The sequence below is a fragment of the Antedon mediterranea genome, chromosome 1 (genome assembly GCF_964355755.1).
Source record: "Antedon mediterranea chromosome 1, ecAntMedi1.1, whole genome shotgun sequence".
NCBI classification, from domain to species: Eukaryota; Metazoa; Echinodermata; class Crinoidea; order Comatulida; family Antedonidae; genus Antedon; species Antedon mediterranea.
In genome coordinates this window covers 26,000,998-26,020,732 of record NC_092670.1, presented here as the reverse complement: position 1 = coordinate 26,020,732, position 19,735 = coordinate 26,000,998, and the positions used below count along the sequence as shown (strand labels likewise).

Below are 19,735 nucleotides of genomic sequence, written 5' to 3'. Positions count from 1 at the left end.
ATGAAAGATAATAATTAATATATTTACACAACATTTGTAAATAAAATCAACAGTTAACATGTATTAAATGCACCGTAACATATATGTGTCATGTCAAACCAAAAATGACAATACATAAATAAAGTCGATGATTCTGAACCAAATGCCCAAATAATTCTACAGTGAATATAAAACATAAGTTTAGAAAATAAATAACATCCTTACCATGCCATTCCATCAAAAGGCTAGTTTTGACGATTGCTTTTTAAGATGATCATCTCTCAGTTCTCCCATGCTTTAACATACCTCTCGCTGTGTTTGTTTACCATTGTATACCCACTAAAAGGTCAAACTGACGGTGACCTCGCGAGCGCGAAACGTGTCTATTAGAACCCAGAACAAGAAGATAGAGAAGAAGAGATGTGGAGGAAATAGAAGGTTTGGATAATATAGTCATCACACATGAAGTAGAAGATATAGAATGGTGGAAAGTAAACAAGGAATGGTGATAATGCAGATGGTGTGAATTGATGGACACTGCTGCGGAATGCCTTTGTTGTCACAAAATTGAAAAGTACAAGTGAAGATGAACATGGGATTAAAAAACGAAATGGCATGCATTTTAGACCATTTTTAATTCAAATTTGTGTGTTTACATCCTGCAGTAGTTAGAACTGCACTTGTTGCCCGAACAGACATTAAGCGAGACAGCATCGTTGACCCGATCCCGAACAAAACATGTCGCATTCAGGCGTACAGGCAGTTTACCTACTGGGTGCATGACCACCTCGGTACAGCCACACGACGAGTCATCCCAGCCTGCATTGTAAACAAAATCAGAAAGGACTTTCCTTTAAGCACTGATGGAAATTACATTGGATATAAAGAAGCCGAATAAATCATAAATGGTATTAAGATGTTAATTGATTAATAACATTTAATTATCGAATGCATCAAATATAATAACATTTTTTGGCTAAGCCATTTCCTTGACTATCAATTTTGTAATCGACATTATTACTGTAATATGTATCAAGAAAGAAGGGATTTATTTTAATTCACCAAACCATGGTTTTTATATAAAAATTAAAAGCAACAAACAGTAACAAGTGTTTTCTGTTTATCATAATGTACGCAAGAATTGTATCAAAAGCTGTTCCAAAACAGGGAAGAATCAAATCCAATATGTAGTTATTCATCATCTGGCCGGCCGAATGTGTGAAATATAATTTTGTATAGATGTATTTTGCAGAAAATTACTGAGGGTCATCTTACAGCGATTGCACAACACAATTTCATAATAAACATTTTAGCATTGTTCAAATTAGTTTATTCAGAGAATTTTCTTCAATACAATTTTTTTATTAATTCAATCAAAAACAATACACTAACTAGAATTTAATTCGAATTGACGAATTATAGGTGATCATTTTGTTGACATTAATAAACATGCACGTATGTTAACATACAATTGGAAAATGTTGATGTATGCCATCCTATTAAATGCTTATAGTGCTGAGTTGTGCCTATTACATGCCATATACAATATGTACAGTATATACTGTATATCTATATACAGTGTAGCATAGGTGAAATTATGGGACACACATCATGTTCTAATTTTTAGGTATGATGGAATTATCAAAATAAACTCGAAGATGACAATTCCGAAAGATAATGAATTGAGCAAATAAATAATAGAATTGGAAGAGAATTTCGCATGTAGAAGCGCAATGCGCGATCTTTGAAATTTGTATAAATTTGACTAAAGAAATTTAAAAACTACTTTTTAACTTCAACTGGCCATATTATAACGTCACAACATCCGATAGGCTTAATTTTTATATGAATTCATATCTACATTTCAGCAGCTTTCAGAATAAATTATAATCATCAAGGTCACCTTTTATTCTGAAGAGCTGTGAAATATTCAAATATACGCTGCAGGTGAAATTACACGACCTATGTTATTCAAGTTTTTAAGCATGATGACATCATCAAAATGAATGACAACTCATGAGAAAGATAATTAATTGAGCAATCATATACTAAGATTTTAGCGAAAATCGGGCACAAAACAACCGAGATGCGCTCTGTTGAATTTGATAATCTATGACGAAAGAGAAAAAAACCTAATTTTTAAATTCAAGTGGCCATTTGATGATGTCACAACATTTTGTACGTGAAATGTGTACATGAATTTATATCTACAACTCAATGGCTTTCAGAATAAGTTAAAAAAATTGGGGGTCATCGTGCATTCTGAAGAATTATTTTCATTTTAAAAATGCCTTATTTTTCACCATTTTCAACACTTTGATTCAATTAATTGGCGCATTTTGTCAATTTTAACCTGCTCGTATAGCGTTATTTTAAGTCGGAACAAACTCAAATTTGGTGAATGTACTAATAAGGATGGTGAGTACAATGCGATTTGTACAAAAAATCTGTATTTTTACGTTTTTTAAGTATCGCGCGCAAAAACGTATTTTTGCGCAGTAATTTTTTGAAACACGCAAATGGCCTAATTCATGCTCTAAATTGATTAAAACTTATTTTTAGCTTTTTAAATTTTTAACGCGCGATTTCACGCGCATGATCCTACGTGCGTGTGCGTTTTTATTTGCTAATATTTTTACCCTTGACCTGAAGTTTACATGTAGTGAATTTCATTAATATGTGGTAATTAATTATGGAGATATGATATATAATGTGATTTCACAAAATGGCGTATAAATGACGTGATCACGCTGAAAAGCTTATTAGGACTAGGTTACAGTATTTGAAAGATATTGTGAAATTTTTGTGATCATTGACATTTAACTTTTTGAGATATTAGTTACACAAAATAGTGTACAGAAAAATAACAATAGGTGATCATTTTATTCTAAATGATCACCTAATAATAATTGTATCAGGAAAATATTGAAGAAATTGTATTTATAATATAATATTTATAAAAGGTTTCATCTTTTATGGACGTCGCCAAATGCAAAATAATGTGTTACGGAACACACTGTAGATCTTTAAATTATTGGGTGGTCTTATACACGAGTGCCTCATTTTTCATGAAAATTAGTCAAAAGACATAGTTAATGCTCAAGAGAGAGATCCTGGAGAGGCGACATTTGATGCAACACCCTTACTGGAATATATGATGGTTTCTCTAGACAAAGTGCGAACAATCATCCTAAAATCAAAGAGTAAGTCATGTGAATTAGATCCTCTACCGACATAGCTTCTGAGGGAGTGCCTTGAGGAACTTCTCCCTTTGATAACAGCTATTGTCAATGCATCACTACATACGGGTTACGTTCCATGTGATTTTAAACATGCCCTTCTTAGACCTCTCATAAAGAAACGTAACCTAGATCCAGAGACTCTCAAGAACTATAGACCTGTATCTAACTTGCCATTCATGTCGAAAATTCTAGACGCAAGCCTAGAAGAACATATTGTAATAAATAATGGCGTTCATGAGTGCAATCAGTCGGCATACAGGAAATTTCACTCAATAGAGACTGCCCTTCTGAAGGTCCAGAGTGACATTATCGCGTCTCTAGACAAGGGTTACACTTCTGCACTTATACTACTTGACCTTTCGGCCTCCTTTGATACGATCGACCATCAGACACTACTTCAACGGCTTTGTCATCATGTCGGGAGTACGTGGAAATGCCCTAGTATGGATTGCATCCTATCTGAAGGATCGTTATAAGTCAGTGTCCATTATTAATGCGCGTTCAAATCCACTTCCTCTTATATAGTGCCGCAAGGATCGGTCCTTGGACCAAAGTTTTATTCGATGTACACAAAGCCCATTGGAGACATCGTTCGGCGACATGGGCTTGGCTACCATTTGTATGCAGATGATACGCAAATGTACGTTTCTTTTCAGAGTCAGAAATACAATCTGCTCTAATTTCGATGGCAAAATGAGTTTTGGATGTCATTGGTATGGATGACATGAAATTAAATGACGGAAAATCGGAAGTGATACTCTTTTCATCACAGAAAATTAGACCAGTATAAATTTGGACGTGAATGTCGGAAACATAGTTCTAAAACCAACGTCGACTGTGAGAGACCTCGGAGTAATATTCGATAAACATCTTATTATGGATTCACATGTAGGCCTACAATCCATCTCGAGGCAGTGTTATATGCACTTACGTAACATCTCTCATATTCGACGTCATGTAACGTAACATATGATGCCACAAAATCATTAATACAGTTGCTGGTGATCTCACGTATGGACTATTGTAACGCCTTATTTTATGGTCTGCCGACTACAACTATCAATAAATTACAAAAAGTCCAGAATACGGCAGCGCGAATTATTACGAAAACCAGTAAATATGAGCACATTACACCTATTTTGAAGGAGCTCCATTGGCTACCGGTGCAGGCGCGCATAAAGTATAAGTTACTACATGATCAGGAGCTGACTTACATCAATGATATGCTGAAGGTTTATCAACCAAATAGGCTATCACGATCATAGGAATCTTTTACTTTTTACTAAAACCAAATCGTATGGTGAAAGGTGTTTCATGAAGGCCGCGCTGACTCTATGGAATGCTCTTCCATACCAGCTCCGCAGCGCTTCCTCCTTGAACATTTTTGAAAGGGCACTTAAAACACACTTCAATGATTGATTTCAATTTGAGTATAGTATTATATTGATGCCGCGGCCTACTTAAATAACATTAATAAATGAACTAATTATTATTGAAATCATCAAATCTATTCTACACTGAACTTTTTTTGTTGTAATTTTGTATTTTTCTACTACAATTTGTTTGGTCAATTAATATTGTGCAATAATATTTTTAATCAAATTAAATTAATATAAAAAAAAAAAAAAATTAAATTAAATAATAATAATTATGTATATAAATTGTATTTTTGTAATCGTAGTTTAAGAAATTCTAACCTATTTTGTATATCATACAATTAATATTGTGCAATAATATTTTTAACCAAATTAAATTAATATAAAAAAAATAAAAAAATAAATTAAATAATAATTAATATGTAAATAAATTGAATTTTTGTAATCGTAGTTTAAGAAATTCCAACCTATTTTGTATATCGTACATTTTACTTTTTCTATTTTATGCGATTTTAATTATTGAACAGTAAGAAAATGTATAACTTTGTTGGCCCCGACGGGGCCAACAAAGGGGTGCGAAGTGCGAAGCCCCTGCAAATTTTGACAGTTATGACGATACGAACGTACGTCGATGCGTAGTTGCAAATGAATTTCGATTTTCGCCTGGAATCTGGAAAATACACATTTTGGTGTCTGGATGTAATATGATACAGCCCAGATATGTCGACGCGTATACCGCAGTGAGCCGGATGGGCCATGAATGATTCGTACAAAGTCGAGACACAGCCAGTCGACAAATGCGTACCACATACTGTTTACTTTGCTGTCAGTCAGAATGCATAAAGTGTATAGCCCCTGCTGGCGCCACCACTGTTCATTATCTTCCGAAATTATATAGATATACAGTTATAATCTATATTATGACACATAATAGGCACAGCTCAAGAATATGAGCATACTATAATAGGCACATTAGCTGGTGTTGATATTTATTTACTACACCAGCTGGCGTTAGCTATATTAGCGGTTGTAACACACCTTAAAAAATAATACGCTATTTCACTCAATTATGTTTGTGCAAAATGTACAACAAATAAGTATATAAAAATTCTCTTACAGGCAGTGGATATGAATCTGCTTCTAGAAGTAGTAAAGATGAAATAAGTCAACCTATAAAGCGGCCATCAGTAACAGTAACATCTCCTGGAAGTCCCAGCAGTACACAGCTTACAGGTGCATCACCACATGGTGATTTGCAAGTAAGAATTATATTTTTTTTTTAAATATACACTAAAAAATAAGACTGCCAACTTGAAATTAAAAGTGGCTGACAAAATATAGAATTTTAGCCATATTTGAAAGGTTGAGGGGATAACAAAAAACAGCCAGGCTCTCTGAGCAATTTAAGGTCATTTCAATTTACAAGCACATCAATATAGGCGCCTCAAAGAATTTAATTGATAGGAGACTAAGGGCCTGTTTCTGCTGCATCAAAAATAACCGGTTAAAATCGGTGTGAATAAATTAAAATCGGTGTGAATAAATTAACTCCATTTTCTTGGCAGCAGAAACAGGACAAATTTGTGGTAACCGGTTAAAAGGCAGCGCAAAATAACCGGTTAAAAACACCAATTTAAATCGGTGTTAGAACGCCGTTTAACCGGTTATCGCTGAGCAATTCTTAGCTGCAACACGAAATAACGGTTATTTGATTGACAGTTGTGACCCCGGGTCAGATACCGTCGCATACGATGTGTGTTTTCCTCGTGGTTTTGACAGTCGAACGAAGAAGTGAACATGTATGTGGATGAATGAAATCACAAGATATGTTATTCAGTTGTGGGGGGAGAGAAAGTACGGGGAAGGATGGCAGGCAATAGAAAAGAATCACAGATAATAAATAAGAGCATTTTTGCGAAAGTAAAAGAGGAGTTTGGGGTGGAGTTCCGGGGACTACCCAAGCTAAGCAATTTGAGGCGTTAGTACACGCTCGCGAAGGGTATGGATGGTCCTATATAAACACCAAAACTGAAACAAAAAAGGGACTCAGAATGTTGCAAATACCTACCAAACGATAGTAGATAATGGTTAATTAATTATGAAAACCCACATTTTATAGCAAAAATCATCCGAATTTATGTTATAAACGATGAATTTAGCAACAAAAACTTAATCCAAACAAGCGTATTTATGGCACGCCCTTAGTGCCTTTAATAGGAGAACAATGAACATTCTTACTTTGATCGTTTTACATAATATAATTTTTTAGAAAAACATCACATCGACCGAAAACAAAGGTAATCAGAGCCTTTGATAATATATTAAATATGATTTTATTAAGCATAGAAATGATGTTCAATACTCATTACTTTATTAAAGGCACTATGTGCGTGCGATAATCTATGACTTGGCTACTCTCGTTTTATTTAAGTTTTTGTGGCTAAACTAATCGTTTTTAAACTCGGACGATTTTTGATATAAAAGTTGGGTTTTCATAATTAATTAACAATTATCTACTCTCGTTTGGTAAGTATTGCAACAATCTGAGTCTCGTTTTTGTTTCCGTTTGGTGTTTTGTAGGACCGCGCTCGCGAAAGACAACAGTCGTTCACGTGGGAAGGGCCGTATTTCATCGCCTTTGTTGAGGATAAAAATTATCCTAGGCGATCGGGCGCTGCACGACCCTCTCCATCATGTTATTGAAGGCGCCATGAGAATTAATTTTATTAGCGATGTAAGTAGGCTTTACAAAAAACAAAACTTGTAGACCTGGAGACAACATTTTATTTTTTTAACATGTTTGAGTGAGATGTTCGGCGATATATACACACGTGTGTACTCACGACGTCGATGTAAACAAACAGCCAATTTACTACTTCCGTCTGAGTGTATTGCATTTTGGGTAATGATGACGTTTTGCTCGACGACCACCCATAGATTTAACCGGTTATTTCGGAGCACAAATTGAGCAGAAACGCGGTCTTGTTATTGTTATCTATTTTTAATCTATTTAAAAATAACCGGTTAAATTGCGTTATGCAGCAGAAACAGACCCTTAGTAATTATGAACTTTATTGTACATGTACACAATGTGTATGAGCTACTAAAAAAAATGTAATGGTTGCGGCTGAGCTAAATAAAATTTTGAAAAATAGAGCTGCTACAGTAGGTTTCCGGAAATGGAAATTATAATATACAACTAATGAATGTTTATGAGTGTAATTGTACAAATAATGACATGAGGTGAATGATGAAATATAACCTTTCGTCATTCACCAAATGCCATTAGGCGTAATACATCGAATATCCCAAATGACAAAAAATGGATCCAGGCAAGCAGCAAAATCTTGGACACTACGAAACGGTGGCCGTCCTCATTAAAACATCGAATGAATATTCATGAATTTACCACAGACGTTTGGACGACGTAGTGCCTGTCATTTGGACAACGCAGTGCTTAGCATTTGAACGACATAGTGGCGATTGAACTCTTATTATTTGTACTTGTAGTGTCATGGAGCTAGCTAGTTTTGTAAATTTCTTGATTCTTGAAACAGATTTATTATAATTAGGCCTACACTTTGTCTGTATAAATTACACTTAAACGTGGTATTTTCAAAACTCTAAATAATATTTGAACTGTTAATGTTATTGTTTAATGGAATAACATTTTTATTGGGTTAAAATGGCTGTGTTAAAGCGTCGTTGGAATGCGAGGCCCTAGCTAGGAAGGCTATATGCTTTATCACCAGAGCCAAGCGGTTTAGAAGGGTTCCGCGCCACGAGACAGTAGATGTAAAATGTAATCGGTGTTGTAGATTTTACAAAAATGAGAACATTTCACATATAGAACAGTGTATAATTGATAACAAGTTTCAGTATCGGAAACAATTTCGCGACCCATCAATTTCTTTGGGTCACATCCCATCAATTATTTTGGGTCGCGACCCATACGTAGATTGGGAAACGGCGCTCTAGGCCCAATGCCCGCTGAAGCTAGATATCGTTCAGAAAAGTAGTACAATATTAATTAAAAACAAAACAATGTTATAATAAGAAAAATTAGATTTTTTCCATTTCTTTGGGATGTTTTCTATGCTTTATCTCCGAAATTTACTATTACAGTCAGTAGTATGTAACAGTATATACTACGTGTTGAAAACAGAAAATGAAAATTTTGGAACCCTTTTCATATCCATTCTGAATTAAAATGTGTATTGCGTTTGGAATGAAAGATAGTCTAAAACATGAATTGTTTGATTTAAGTGGTCTAATTCTGCCAGATTTGTTGCTAATAAAATCATTTTATAATGTATGAGAGCAGTTTTTCATAATTTTCTTTAGATTTTGTTTTTTGTACAGGATCAGGTGCCGTTTTCGGCCACCTCGACTTGTATGGACTATACCATTATAAAAAGATGGGAAAATAGGGGTGTCCCATTTATTAATTGACTGTGTTCATGTGTTAAAATACTGCTCCTTTTGTTCTTTTGTTTTTCTTGTTGTTTCAGCAACAAAGGGAAAACAACTACGCCCTGCATGCTGTAGAATTAATTTCAGTTTTCAAGTTAATGCAGTATATTATGGCTCTTTATTTCTATATAATTTTTACAGATTTATAGATACAGAAAGTATATAAAGAAAGTTTTTATTCCAGTTAGGCCTACAAATAAAAAATATAATTTACCTAACGATAACACAGTAGTACATTTAATAAAGATGACAGTAGTACATTTATCAGGGAAGAGTTATTAACTCTTCCCTGGTAAAACAATAAACATTATAATTTTGTCAGTGAATCTGTACCATTTTGTTCCCAGAAAACACAGCGTTTGACATTGCATGTTTTTAGGTTTGGTCTTTCTAAAATGTTTTAAACACGTTTTTAAACGTTTCTGTGTAGAAATACATGTTTTAATTGAACAACGTTTGCATCAAAACGTTATAATAGCGAATGTAAAACGGAGCTGATAATGTCGCCATGAAGAGGATGATTGGTGTCTTCCAATATAGCATGGAATACATCGGCAAGCTGTTCACTGTAGAACGAGTCAAGCATTTGCATACTAGACAAACCAATTACTTTCCACGCTCTACCCAGCACCTTCTCAATTCGGTCTTTATCCCCCTTACATTCCCTTACTGATATTCCTAGCCCAATATACAATATGCCCAAATAGAACATCACTGATTAGTAAAACATAAACATTCTATAGTACAAATATCCTGCTTTACCCCAAAGAACCGAGTTTCCTCAAGCAGTACAGCCTTGTATTTAACCTCTTAACTACGATCAACATGTCCACCCATTTAGCTTTAGTCAAACACTACTGCCAGATACTTATCAATAATTGTTAACAATCTCTACTTCCTTTACTTTAATTAATGTATACTGTCAGACCAATTATGTTTTCGAAAATCAATCCTTATTTCTTTCGTTTTATTTATGTTTAGTTCAAGAAAATAAAAAATATGATTTATCTACCGATAGGATTGGGCCGATTAGAATGCATTTGCCAACATTCGTACATATTTCACAACATTATAGAGTTTAGGTAATTTAACCGATTGTAATGTAGTATTTAGGATGTTTTAATTCCGATTGTATTGTAGTATTTAAGATTTTCTAATTTCGAATCCGATTGTACAAAAATTTAAAGTGTTTAAATCTAGATAGGAATAACATAGGCCTAGTATTTAATATGCTTTAATTTTGATTATACTGTAGTGTTTAGTTTAGTTTTTATATATAATAAGTAAGTATACCTACTTATATAGTTTTTATTTATTTATTTATTCATAGGAATCACCTTTATATCGGTGTCACACATTTATCAGTTAATGGTGCATCCAATTTACAGACAAAATTACAAATAACATAAGCCACAAAGTTCTAAATACTAATACATAACATCAAAACAAAATGTAAACTAATTAATTAATTTATAGATCTGTATGAAAATACATAATACGTAAATTGTACAATATATATAACTACAAAAATAAAAACAGAACAACAAAAATACAGGATAGGCCTAAGAAATAAAACTTACAGATACATCCTCATAGAGATGTATGTAGCTTGTTTACTATATTAATCAATTAGTTGAGAGAGGTAATGCGGATAACATTGTAGATCTAGTAACCCATGCTTTCATTAATTATGTCTTACAATAAAAATCAAAGATTTTTCCTAATGTTTCATTTTCAGTGAATAAATTGTCTAGCATAAAGTGGTGTTTTAACTGAGGTCCACAATTAAAATTATCCCGGTACATACTTAATTATTGTCTAACAGAGTTTAATGAAGGACATTTAAATAACAAAATGGTTTACTGTTTCTTTTTCGTTTGTACTACACATCTTACATAATCCTGTGTCATGATTTGACCAGGATTTTCTACGACCCTCAAGATCTAGAGAGTTTGATCTTGCTTTAAATTTTAAATTGATACTCTTAAAATTAGTTTTATCTAACAAATATTGTTCAAGGTTTGGTTCCTTTATACATAGTATATTCCGTTAACGTTGTGTTTTGCATTGTGCCTTTGAAAACCACTCGTTATGATCAACTTGTTTATTATTATTTTTTCCTAAATGGCTTTATCCAGTTAGTAGATGGTTCTTCATTAAATTTGTCTATAAAGTTAGTTTTATATAAAATATCTTAATATAATATAATAATATTGTAATATAGTAATATTGTTACAAAATCTTGGCATTCCCTAACACTAGGCCTACCTAATAATAACATGCCTTTTTAAAATGCTACTTTTTGATGTTCTGTATTGTTCCTTGTAGTTTGTACTGTAGGTTACATAACAGAACAATTGTATTGTCTTCCCATTAAAGATGTATTGTCTCTTTGACTAATTCCAAAAAAATAAAAAATAAAAGATTTCGAAAAAAGGTGGGTCATTCTGAAGTATCATAATAGTTATTAACTATCACCAAAAATTTATCGAAAAAAAAAAAAATTTTAACTGAAATACAGACGTTTTTTTGTTAAAAAAATAACTTTGACTTCCAGTCAAAGTTTTCAATCAAAACATATCCCATAATGAAACGCGCTTGTTTGGCTACTCTGTATGCATAATCATAAAACTTCCTCATGATCTGTGTGAAAATACCTTCTTAACCGTGGAGAGTTGTAAACAATCCTAATTTAGCATATGCATAATGCGTACTCATGGTTTGAAATCTTTGTTTACTTTCGCTCGTGACGATTTTCCAGATGAAATGTAATCAAACTAATTTACCTGTTAATTACGTAAACTTGTTGTTTTTGGCTCAAATTTTCGACTTAAAGTGAATAACTTTAATATTACTTTGATATGGCCACTTTAAATTTAGAATATTTTTTTGTGTTTCAAGGGACAATACATCTTTAATAGACACCCTTCTCTACATAAAACATAATACACCACACCCCTATCATAATAATGGTATAGTCCATATAAGTCGAGGTGGCCGAAAACGGCACCTGATCCTTTGTACACATCACTCGCATCTTTAACCACTGATCTATATAGTTTTATTCTTCTCTGTAATATGTGCAAACAAAGCAGTAAATGTTACGACTAAAATCTATTGGATGACCATTTCAACTTATAAAGTCTTGAGTTTCCTTAACCAGTACAACCTTCCCTTTCCCCCCTTTAAAATCTCATCAGTATTATTATCAATTTTATCAAAATCATAAAACGATCTAAAGGCAATTTAAATGATTTTTTTGGTCTAAATTATATATATCTCCAATAATGTACTTCTATCACGATACAAATGAATTATTTTGCAGCTCAAATTAGTTTATGATTCTCAAAGTCTAGAAGTAATTGTAACAATAATGTCTGCTCAAAATTTACCAGCAAGAGACAACAAAGAAGCTCGATATCCATATGTTAAGATGTATTTACTGCCAAATAAAAGGTGAGAATTTTTAAAGTTATTTTTATTACAAGCATTCTAACAGTGTAAATTCCAATTAAAGAATATAATACTAAAATCTGTAAATTAGGACTATAATTTTAATAACTACTCAACTTCACAGTGTCCACTACCGCCACTATCAGGCATGGGTTGGGTAGACGTTTTTTGTTCAGGCGAACCTCCATTAAAAAGTGAATCTCCTCTTTATTATTGACTGTAGCCCTATATCTATAGCAGTATGTGTTATTATTGACTGTAGCCCTATATCTATAGCAGTATGTGTTATTATTGACTGTAGCCCTATATCTATAGCAGTATGTGTTATTATTGACTGTAGCCCTATATCTATAGCAGTATGTGACTGTAGCCCTATATCTATAGCAGTATGTGTTATTATTGACTGTAGCCCTATATCTATAGCAGTATGTGTTATTATTGACTGTAGCCCTATATCTATAGCAGTATGTGTTATTATTGACTGTAGCCCTATATCTATAGCAGTATGTGTTGTCAATTTATGGTACCGTAGTTTGTTTATCTTATACTATTTATTTCAAAAATAATTTTGCTTGTAATGATGTCAGATTTGACTCTGAACCTTGTGTGCAAGTTCAACAAGTTTCTGAAACCTGTGACCTATAGCCAATGAAATATCATAAATAAATAGATTTTTGTGAATTTTGACCTTGATCTTTGATCTTTCACTTTCAAAACTGAACTGCTCTGTTCCAAACACGCTTTTGTAGTACAGCGCTAGCTGTGACGTCACATATAGCGCCTCATTGCTTAGTTGTACCTTTGTATGATAGAGTGATTCAATTAAAAGTTTACTGTTTAAAGAACTGTTTTAGTATTTGGTGTTTCCAAACATTACATAATTGGCATTGAGGATTTTTACCCAATGAACGTTTTATTACTTACTTGGGCTACAAGTAAGGTGAAATAGCACGATTTTAGGCCATCGGCAAGTAGGCCTATGCTACAGTAGAATCATTATCATCGATCAGCGAAGTGATTGCATTGTCCGGTACCAGCAAGGATGCGCATCACATTCATTAGCAACTAACATAGGCTAGCATCTGCCTACTGTACTATTATACATCTATATTATTGAACAGCAATGGACACTTCTATTTCACCGTTCAAATCTGAGACCACGAAGGTTATTTAGAAACAAAAGAAAAATTGACAACATATTTTGTGCGTAAACATAATGTTGAATATGAAGTGTTTATGTTCAGGCAAGCTGCCCAGCACCCCACTGAATTGCTGGACAAATACTATGCTAGGTTATGCCAACTAGCAAAGAACTGTGAGTTCCAGGATAAGAAATCGGAGATAAAATCGCAAATTATCTATTGTTGTCAACTTGTAAAGGTTCACAATAAGGGCTTAAGTGAAGCAAACATGACACTAAAAGCATTACTTACATTTGGTCGAACTCTAGAAGCCATCCAGGTACAAGCCAAAGCAATGGCGGGAGGTGTAGAGACAGAAAAAACTATACATGTGGTAGAACACAAACAGAAGTACTACCAACCTCGAAAACCGAAATATGGAGGGAAGCAAGGAGGTAAACATAAAGCAAAGCCAGAAATAAATAACCATCATTGCACAGGATGTGGAGGTTGTCATGGTAAAGAGAAGCTTGATAAAGTTTGCACAGCTTGGGGAAAACATAAATGACATAAATGTAAAAGATCAAACCACTTTGCTTCAGTTTGCAAGTCAACCACACCGGCAAATAATATGCACATACAAACATATATGGAGATTCCGGTGCAATTGGCGACTGCAGCAACCATTGATGTATTTGAGTATGGATTTCCTTTACTTAAATTGTACAGTTAATGAACTTGCTGAACGATACTCCAGTGACTGCACCGCAGATAGCGAAATGGACCAAGAGATTCGTTGTTTTCTGCAGTTCTTAAATATACACTCCAAGGTTGGCCTTCCGGAGTGGGAGAAAGAATTCAAAACATACCATCGCAAAAAGAGCGAACTTTCCACACAGAAAGGTTGTTTACTTTGGTATTCAAGAGTTATAATCCCAGCTCAAGGCCGAGAGAGCCTATGGTCAGAATTACATGAAAGTCATCATGGCATTGTGCCTATGAAATCATTGGCAAGGAGTTATATTTGTTGGCCTAATCTTGACATGGACATAAAAATTACTGTTCAAGGATGCTCTACTTGTCAGCAGTATGGGAAAGCACTACCAAAAGCAAATCTTCATCCATGAAAGTGGCCAGGGAAACCATGGTATTTCATACATATTGATTATGCAGGCCCGTTTGAAGGGAAAATGATACTAGTTATAGTTGATGCTCATATTATGGCATCAAGCACAATAGCAGCTACCTTAATCAAGTTACGTCAAACCTTTGCAACTTATGGTGTGCCATGGAGTTTAGTATCAGACAATGATACCCCATTTACCAGTTATGAGTTATGAGCAGACCTTTTGCAAACAGAATGGTATTAAGCATATTTGTAGTTCACCATACCATCCAGCCAGCAATGGGTTAGCGGAACGAGCTGTGCAAACTACGAAAGAGAGGTTATAGAAAACTGTAGGTGAGGACTTGGAGTCAAGATTATATGGATTCCTGGCAAAATACAGACTGTCACCACAGTCAACAACTGGTCAGTCACCAGCAGAATTACCAATGAAAAGACGTCCTAGGTCTCGACTTGACCTAGTTTGCCCTAATATGGAGAACTATGCACTGGATAAACAAGCTACAATGATAGCAGGACGAGAAACGCATGAGAGATCATTTTATGAGGGAGACCAAAATGGTTACCTCAGTTAGATCCAGTTTCCTTTAATGTACATTTTGAGGATGGTCATGAACATCACATACTTCATCAAGTTTGGTGAGATTTGGATAAAAAGTGTGGCCTGTAGGCTGTAAATATTAAGAAATACAGGGATGAAAACATAACATCAAAAAAGCTTTTAATGGACCATTAATGGCTGAACTTATTGGTAAGCTAATTTTGGATACGTTTTCAAATGAAACATTTATTAACTTAATTAACAAAACCGTTAAGAAAAGCCTTGAGGCGAATATGGATAGAATCGATCGTGTTGAAGGCTCACTAGTTGTTTGTGAAAGCAAAATAGGCGACATAACAAATGATTTTGAGTCCATCAGCTCCTTTGTAGATGATATAAAAACTGAAATGCACAATATACACAACTCAGTTGATGATCTAGAGCAATATTCACGAAGAAATAATATCAGAATTTTTGGAATGCCTGAATCTGACAACGAGAACATTGATGAATTAGTATGCAAATTAGCAAGCAGCAAGCTGCGTGTAAACATCAACTTACACGACATTGACCGCTCACACCGAACAGGACGAAAGAATGCTAAAGCACGTCGACCTAGGCCAATTATTGTAAAGTTTACCTTATATAGAAGTCGAAGAAACGTTATAACAGTGAGAAGGAAATTAAAAGGCTCTGGAATATCTATCCAAGAGGATCTTACCCTAAAAAGACGCAATCTTCTGGCTCAATCGTAGTCTGGGTTCCAGACGGAGTTTTGTCTTAATATTAGTAAAAAGATAAATATTTTGGCACATATGACGTTTCATAAGTATACTACTTGATTTTGCATACTCCGTCTGGGGAAACACGCACAAGTCACGTGGTTTGACACCAAGAATTCTTGGTGCATACGATTATCCGGTTGACTAGTTTCAGCTGCATGCGATTGGCTACTCACTCGTACACCGTTTTAATATTCATATTTCAGAATTTCAAAGACTCAACAACTAAGATGATGCGCATGCGCTATGTTACGTTTAGACAATGTGTACTTGGGTACATTTATGAATGTTTCTGAAGGCTAGAAATATTTTATATGCCTAGTAGTCTGGTAAACATTTGATGGGATTTTTCCCAAGAACATGAAAACTTGTCTTGATTTGATAGGCTAGCTTCTCCGCAAATCAAACATTGAATGGATCATTTATTACGCGGAGATAATTTTGATTTAATTCCCACCCAGACCCTGTCCTGTGTGGTGGTGTAGCCCTGCCGGTGGTATGTAGGCCTACTTTATTGGCGTTTTATTTGGCAGGTCATACGTGTGAGTTGAGTAGGACCTACGAAAGAGGCCAAGGACTAAACAATTAATAAACAAAACAACTTGGCATTACGATTTTATATTTCAACAGTCTCGATCGTACATTCAGCACTGTATGTACTCTATCTTTTTCAATTTGAAACAAAATGATCATTGGTTGATTCGAAATCCATATTTACATACCGCCCGCCCCATATAGCCAAATACGGTATGATAACCTACGTCATTCATATTGGATGTTTGCGGTCTGCAAATCGATTTCTATACGTGTTTCACAAGTCTGTATTTTCAGACAAAAATCGCGGTCGAAATAAAAACAAATAAATAAAAAGAAATACATAATACAGACTTGGGGCAAGTCTAGCTCAATCGAAGCAACATCAGAATACAAACAGTGTTTGGTCGATTGATGGACGTATTTTTGCAACCATCTTGAAGAATGGCAGGGAAGTTGTAACTCCCATACTTTCTATTTCTGACATTGACAAATCCTAATTTTAAACTTTATTGGCATTATATTGTATTATTATTCTTATTACTATAGTTATTGATATATTTTATTATAATCGTTTAATCTGCTGTTTTTTTGCGCATCAGTTCCAAATTAACACTTCTGATTTAACCATTTTCACGTGTATATTTATACCATTATGGTATTAGTTACTATTGTTATTATCTTGCTATTCCATCACATACTTATCACATTTAGTGTCTCTATATTGGCTTGCTCACGGTAAATCTAATATCAATTATTTTTACTTCATCATTATTTTATTCCCCATACATTAAATGCATTAAATATATTTAAATCATTTAATTAAATTTCATCATCACTGGGCAGTTTAGAATGCTGTGCCTGTTATCAATTGATTCATTGATTTTTTGTGTTTTTGTCTTATATGGAAGCACCAATTTTCAGTAATAATGATAATTTAAATCGATTATCAAACCATCTATTTAAACCCTCATTAACTGCTAGTCAATTTGACGACATCGACCCGGACAATAATTTTTTTAAAGATCAAAATATTTCTAATTACTATTTACCAAGTGAATTCACAAAGAAATTCAATAACAAAAAATTTGAAAATCGTTTTTCTTGTATACATTTTAATGCTAGAAGCTTACAAAAAAACTTTGAATCTATTTCAAGTTGCATTCAATCTCTTAATTTTGACTTTGATGTAATTTCGGTAACAGAAACTTGGATGGACTGTGTTAGTCCACTTATTCATTTGCCATTTTATTCACTAGTTTTCAAACCCCGTTCATATAAATGCGGAGGTATCAATATTTTTATTAATAATAAGTGTCATTATAAAATTAGAGATGACTTAATTTTTGTGAATCTCAATTTATTGAAGTTAAAACCGGAAAAGAAGATATAATAATCGGAACTATATATAGAACTCATGATAATGCTATTCCTTTCTTTACACAGAACTTTGAACTCCTTATTAAAAACATATCGAAAGAAAATAAAAAAATATTTCTCCTTGGTGATTTTAACATTGATTTACTCAAATTTGAATCTGATAACAATATTAATGATTTTGTTCATTGTCTTTTCAATAATTCTCTCATTTCGCTTATTCATAGACCGACACGCATCACCGAAAATTCCGCTACCCTAATTGACAACATTTTCACAAATGATCTTGAATTGTCTGTTAGTGGTATCATTATTAATGATGCTACAGATCATCTTCCTGTTTTTAACATCAGTTCAAATAAACCGAGTAAGCGAGTTATCAATACCAATCTTAAATTTAGAAATACTAGTGAACACAATATCCTTAATTTTCGTAATGATTTATCAAATTGTCTATGGAATGATGTCGTGAGTACGCAAGACACAAATCTAGCATATGACACATTTATTAATAATTTTACCACCTTATATGATAAACACTTTCCTTTAATTGAATCATCCAAAGCTAAAGTTAAACTTAAACCATGGATGACCGATGAACTTTTGACCTCGATTTTGTACAAACAGAAACTTTACTCTAACATCCAACAATTTCTAATATATCCAAATATAAGCGTTATCGAAATAAATTAAACAACCTTTTAAAAACTGCTAAATTTGATTACTTTTGTGAAACTTTTACTAAGCTTAAGTTCAATATCAAGGCCACCTGGCGTGTCATCAATTCTCTTCTTAAGTCAAATAAAAATGCACCTGCCGATATCGAACTTTTAGCTGATGGAAAATTAATAAAAGATCCTTTAACAGTAGCAAATCTATTCAATGACCACTTTACAAATATTGGACCCAACCTTGCTGGAAAAATAAACAATGACTCTGATAAAACTTTTCATCACTTCTTACATCCCCCTATTCCTAACTCAATTTTTCTTTCACCTGTAACCGAACAAGAAGTGTACAAAATCACAAATTCATTTAAAAGCAACAAGGCTTCTGGCATTGATGACATTTGTGCTAAAGTTATCAAAAAATCCATTGATACTATTCTCTCCCCTCTCACTTACATTTTTAATTTATCTCTTACATCTGGTGTTTTTCCCAACTCCCTTAAAATTGGTAAAGTTATTCCAATTTTCAAGAAAGGAAGCAAGTCCGATCCAAATAACTATCGTCCAATCTCCATCCTTCCCCTTTTTTCAAAGATTCTTGAAAAGATTATTTATAACCGCGTTTATGATTTTATAAGCAAGCACAACATTCTTTATAATAAACATTTCGGATTTAGGAAAAACTATTCCACGTCTTTTGCGTTAATTGATTTAACCAACAACATTATTGATGCAATTCAAAACAATTCTTTTCCCTCTGGCTTGTTTATTGACCTTTCGAAAGCGTTTGATACTATTGACCATCACATTTTAATTTCAAAACTTTCAAATTATGGTATCCGTGGTGTTGCTCTTAAACTAGATTTCAATCAAATAGATTTCAATGTACTTCTGTTAACAATCATACCTCTGATCTTAAGCCCATTACCTGTGGTGTTCCCCAAGGATCCTTGCTTGGCCCTCTTTTATTTCTAATTTACATCAATGATTTACCAAACGCCTCAGATATCCTTACTTTTTATCTTTATGCAGATGACACAACTTTATTCTATAAAAGTGTTAA

At 33.7% G+C, this 19,735-nt stretch overlaps 1 protein-coding gene across 8 annotated transcripts in view; it reads left to right on the top strand.

Moving 5' to 3' along the window:
- LOC140063593 (regulating synaptic membrane exocytosis protein 2-like) overlaps positions 1 to 19,735 on the top strand; it is a 185,689-nt gene that overhangs the window by 99,314 nt on the left and 66,640 nt on the right. For all 8 annotated transcript variants that reach the window (XM_072109991.1, XM_072109990.1, XM_072109995.1 and 5 more), the window contains 2 exons: positions 5,717 to 5,856; positions 12,396 to 12,526. In XM_072109991.1, the coding sequence (XP_071966092.1) occupies positions 5,717 to 5,856; positions 12,396 to 12,526 (271 nt within the window). The remainder of the gene's footprint in view (positions 1 to 5,716; positions 5,857 to 12,395; positions 12,527 to 19,735) is intronic.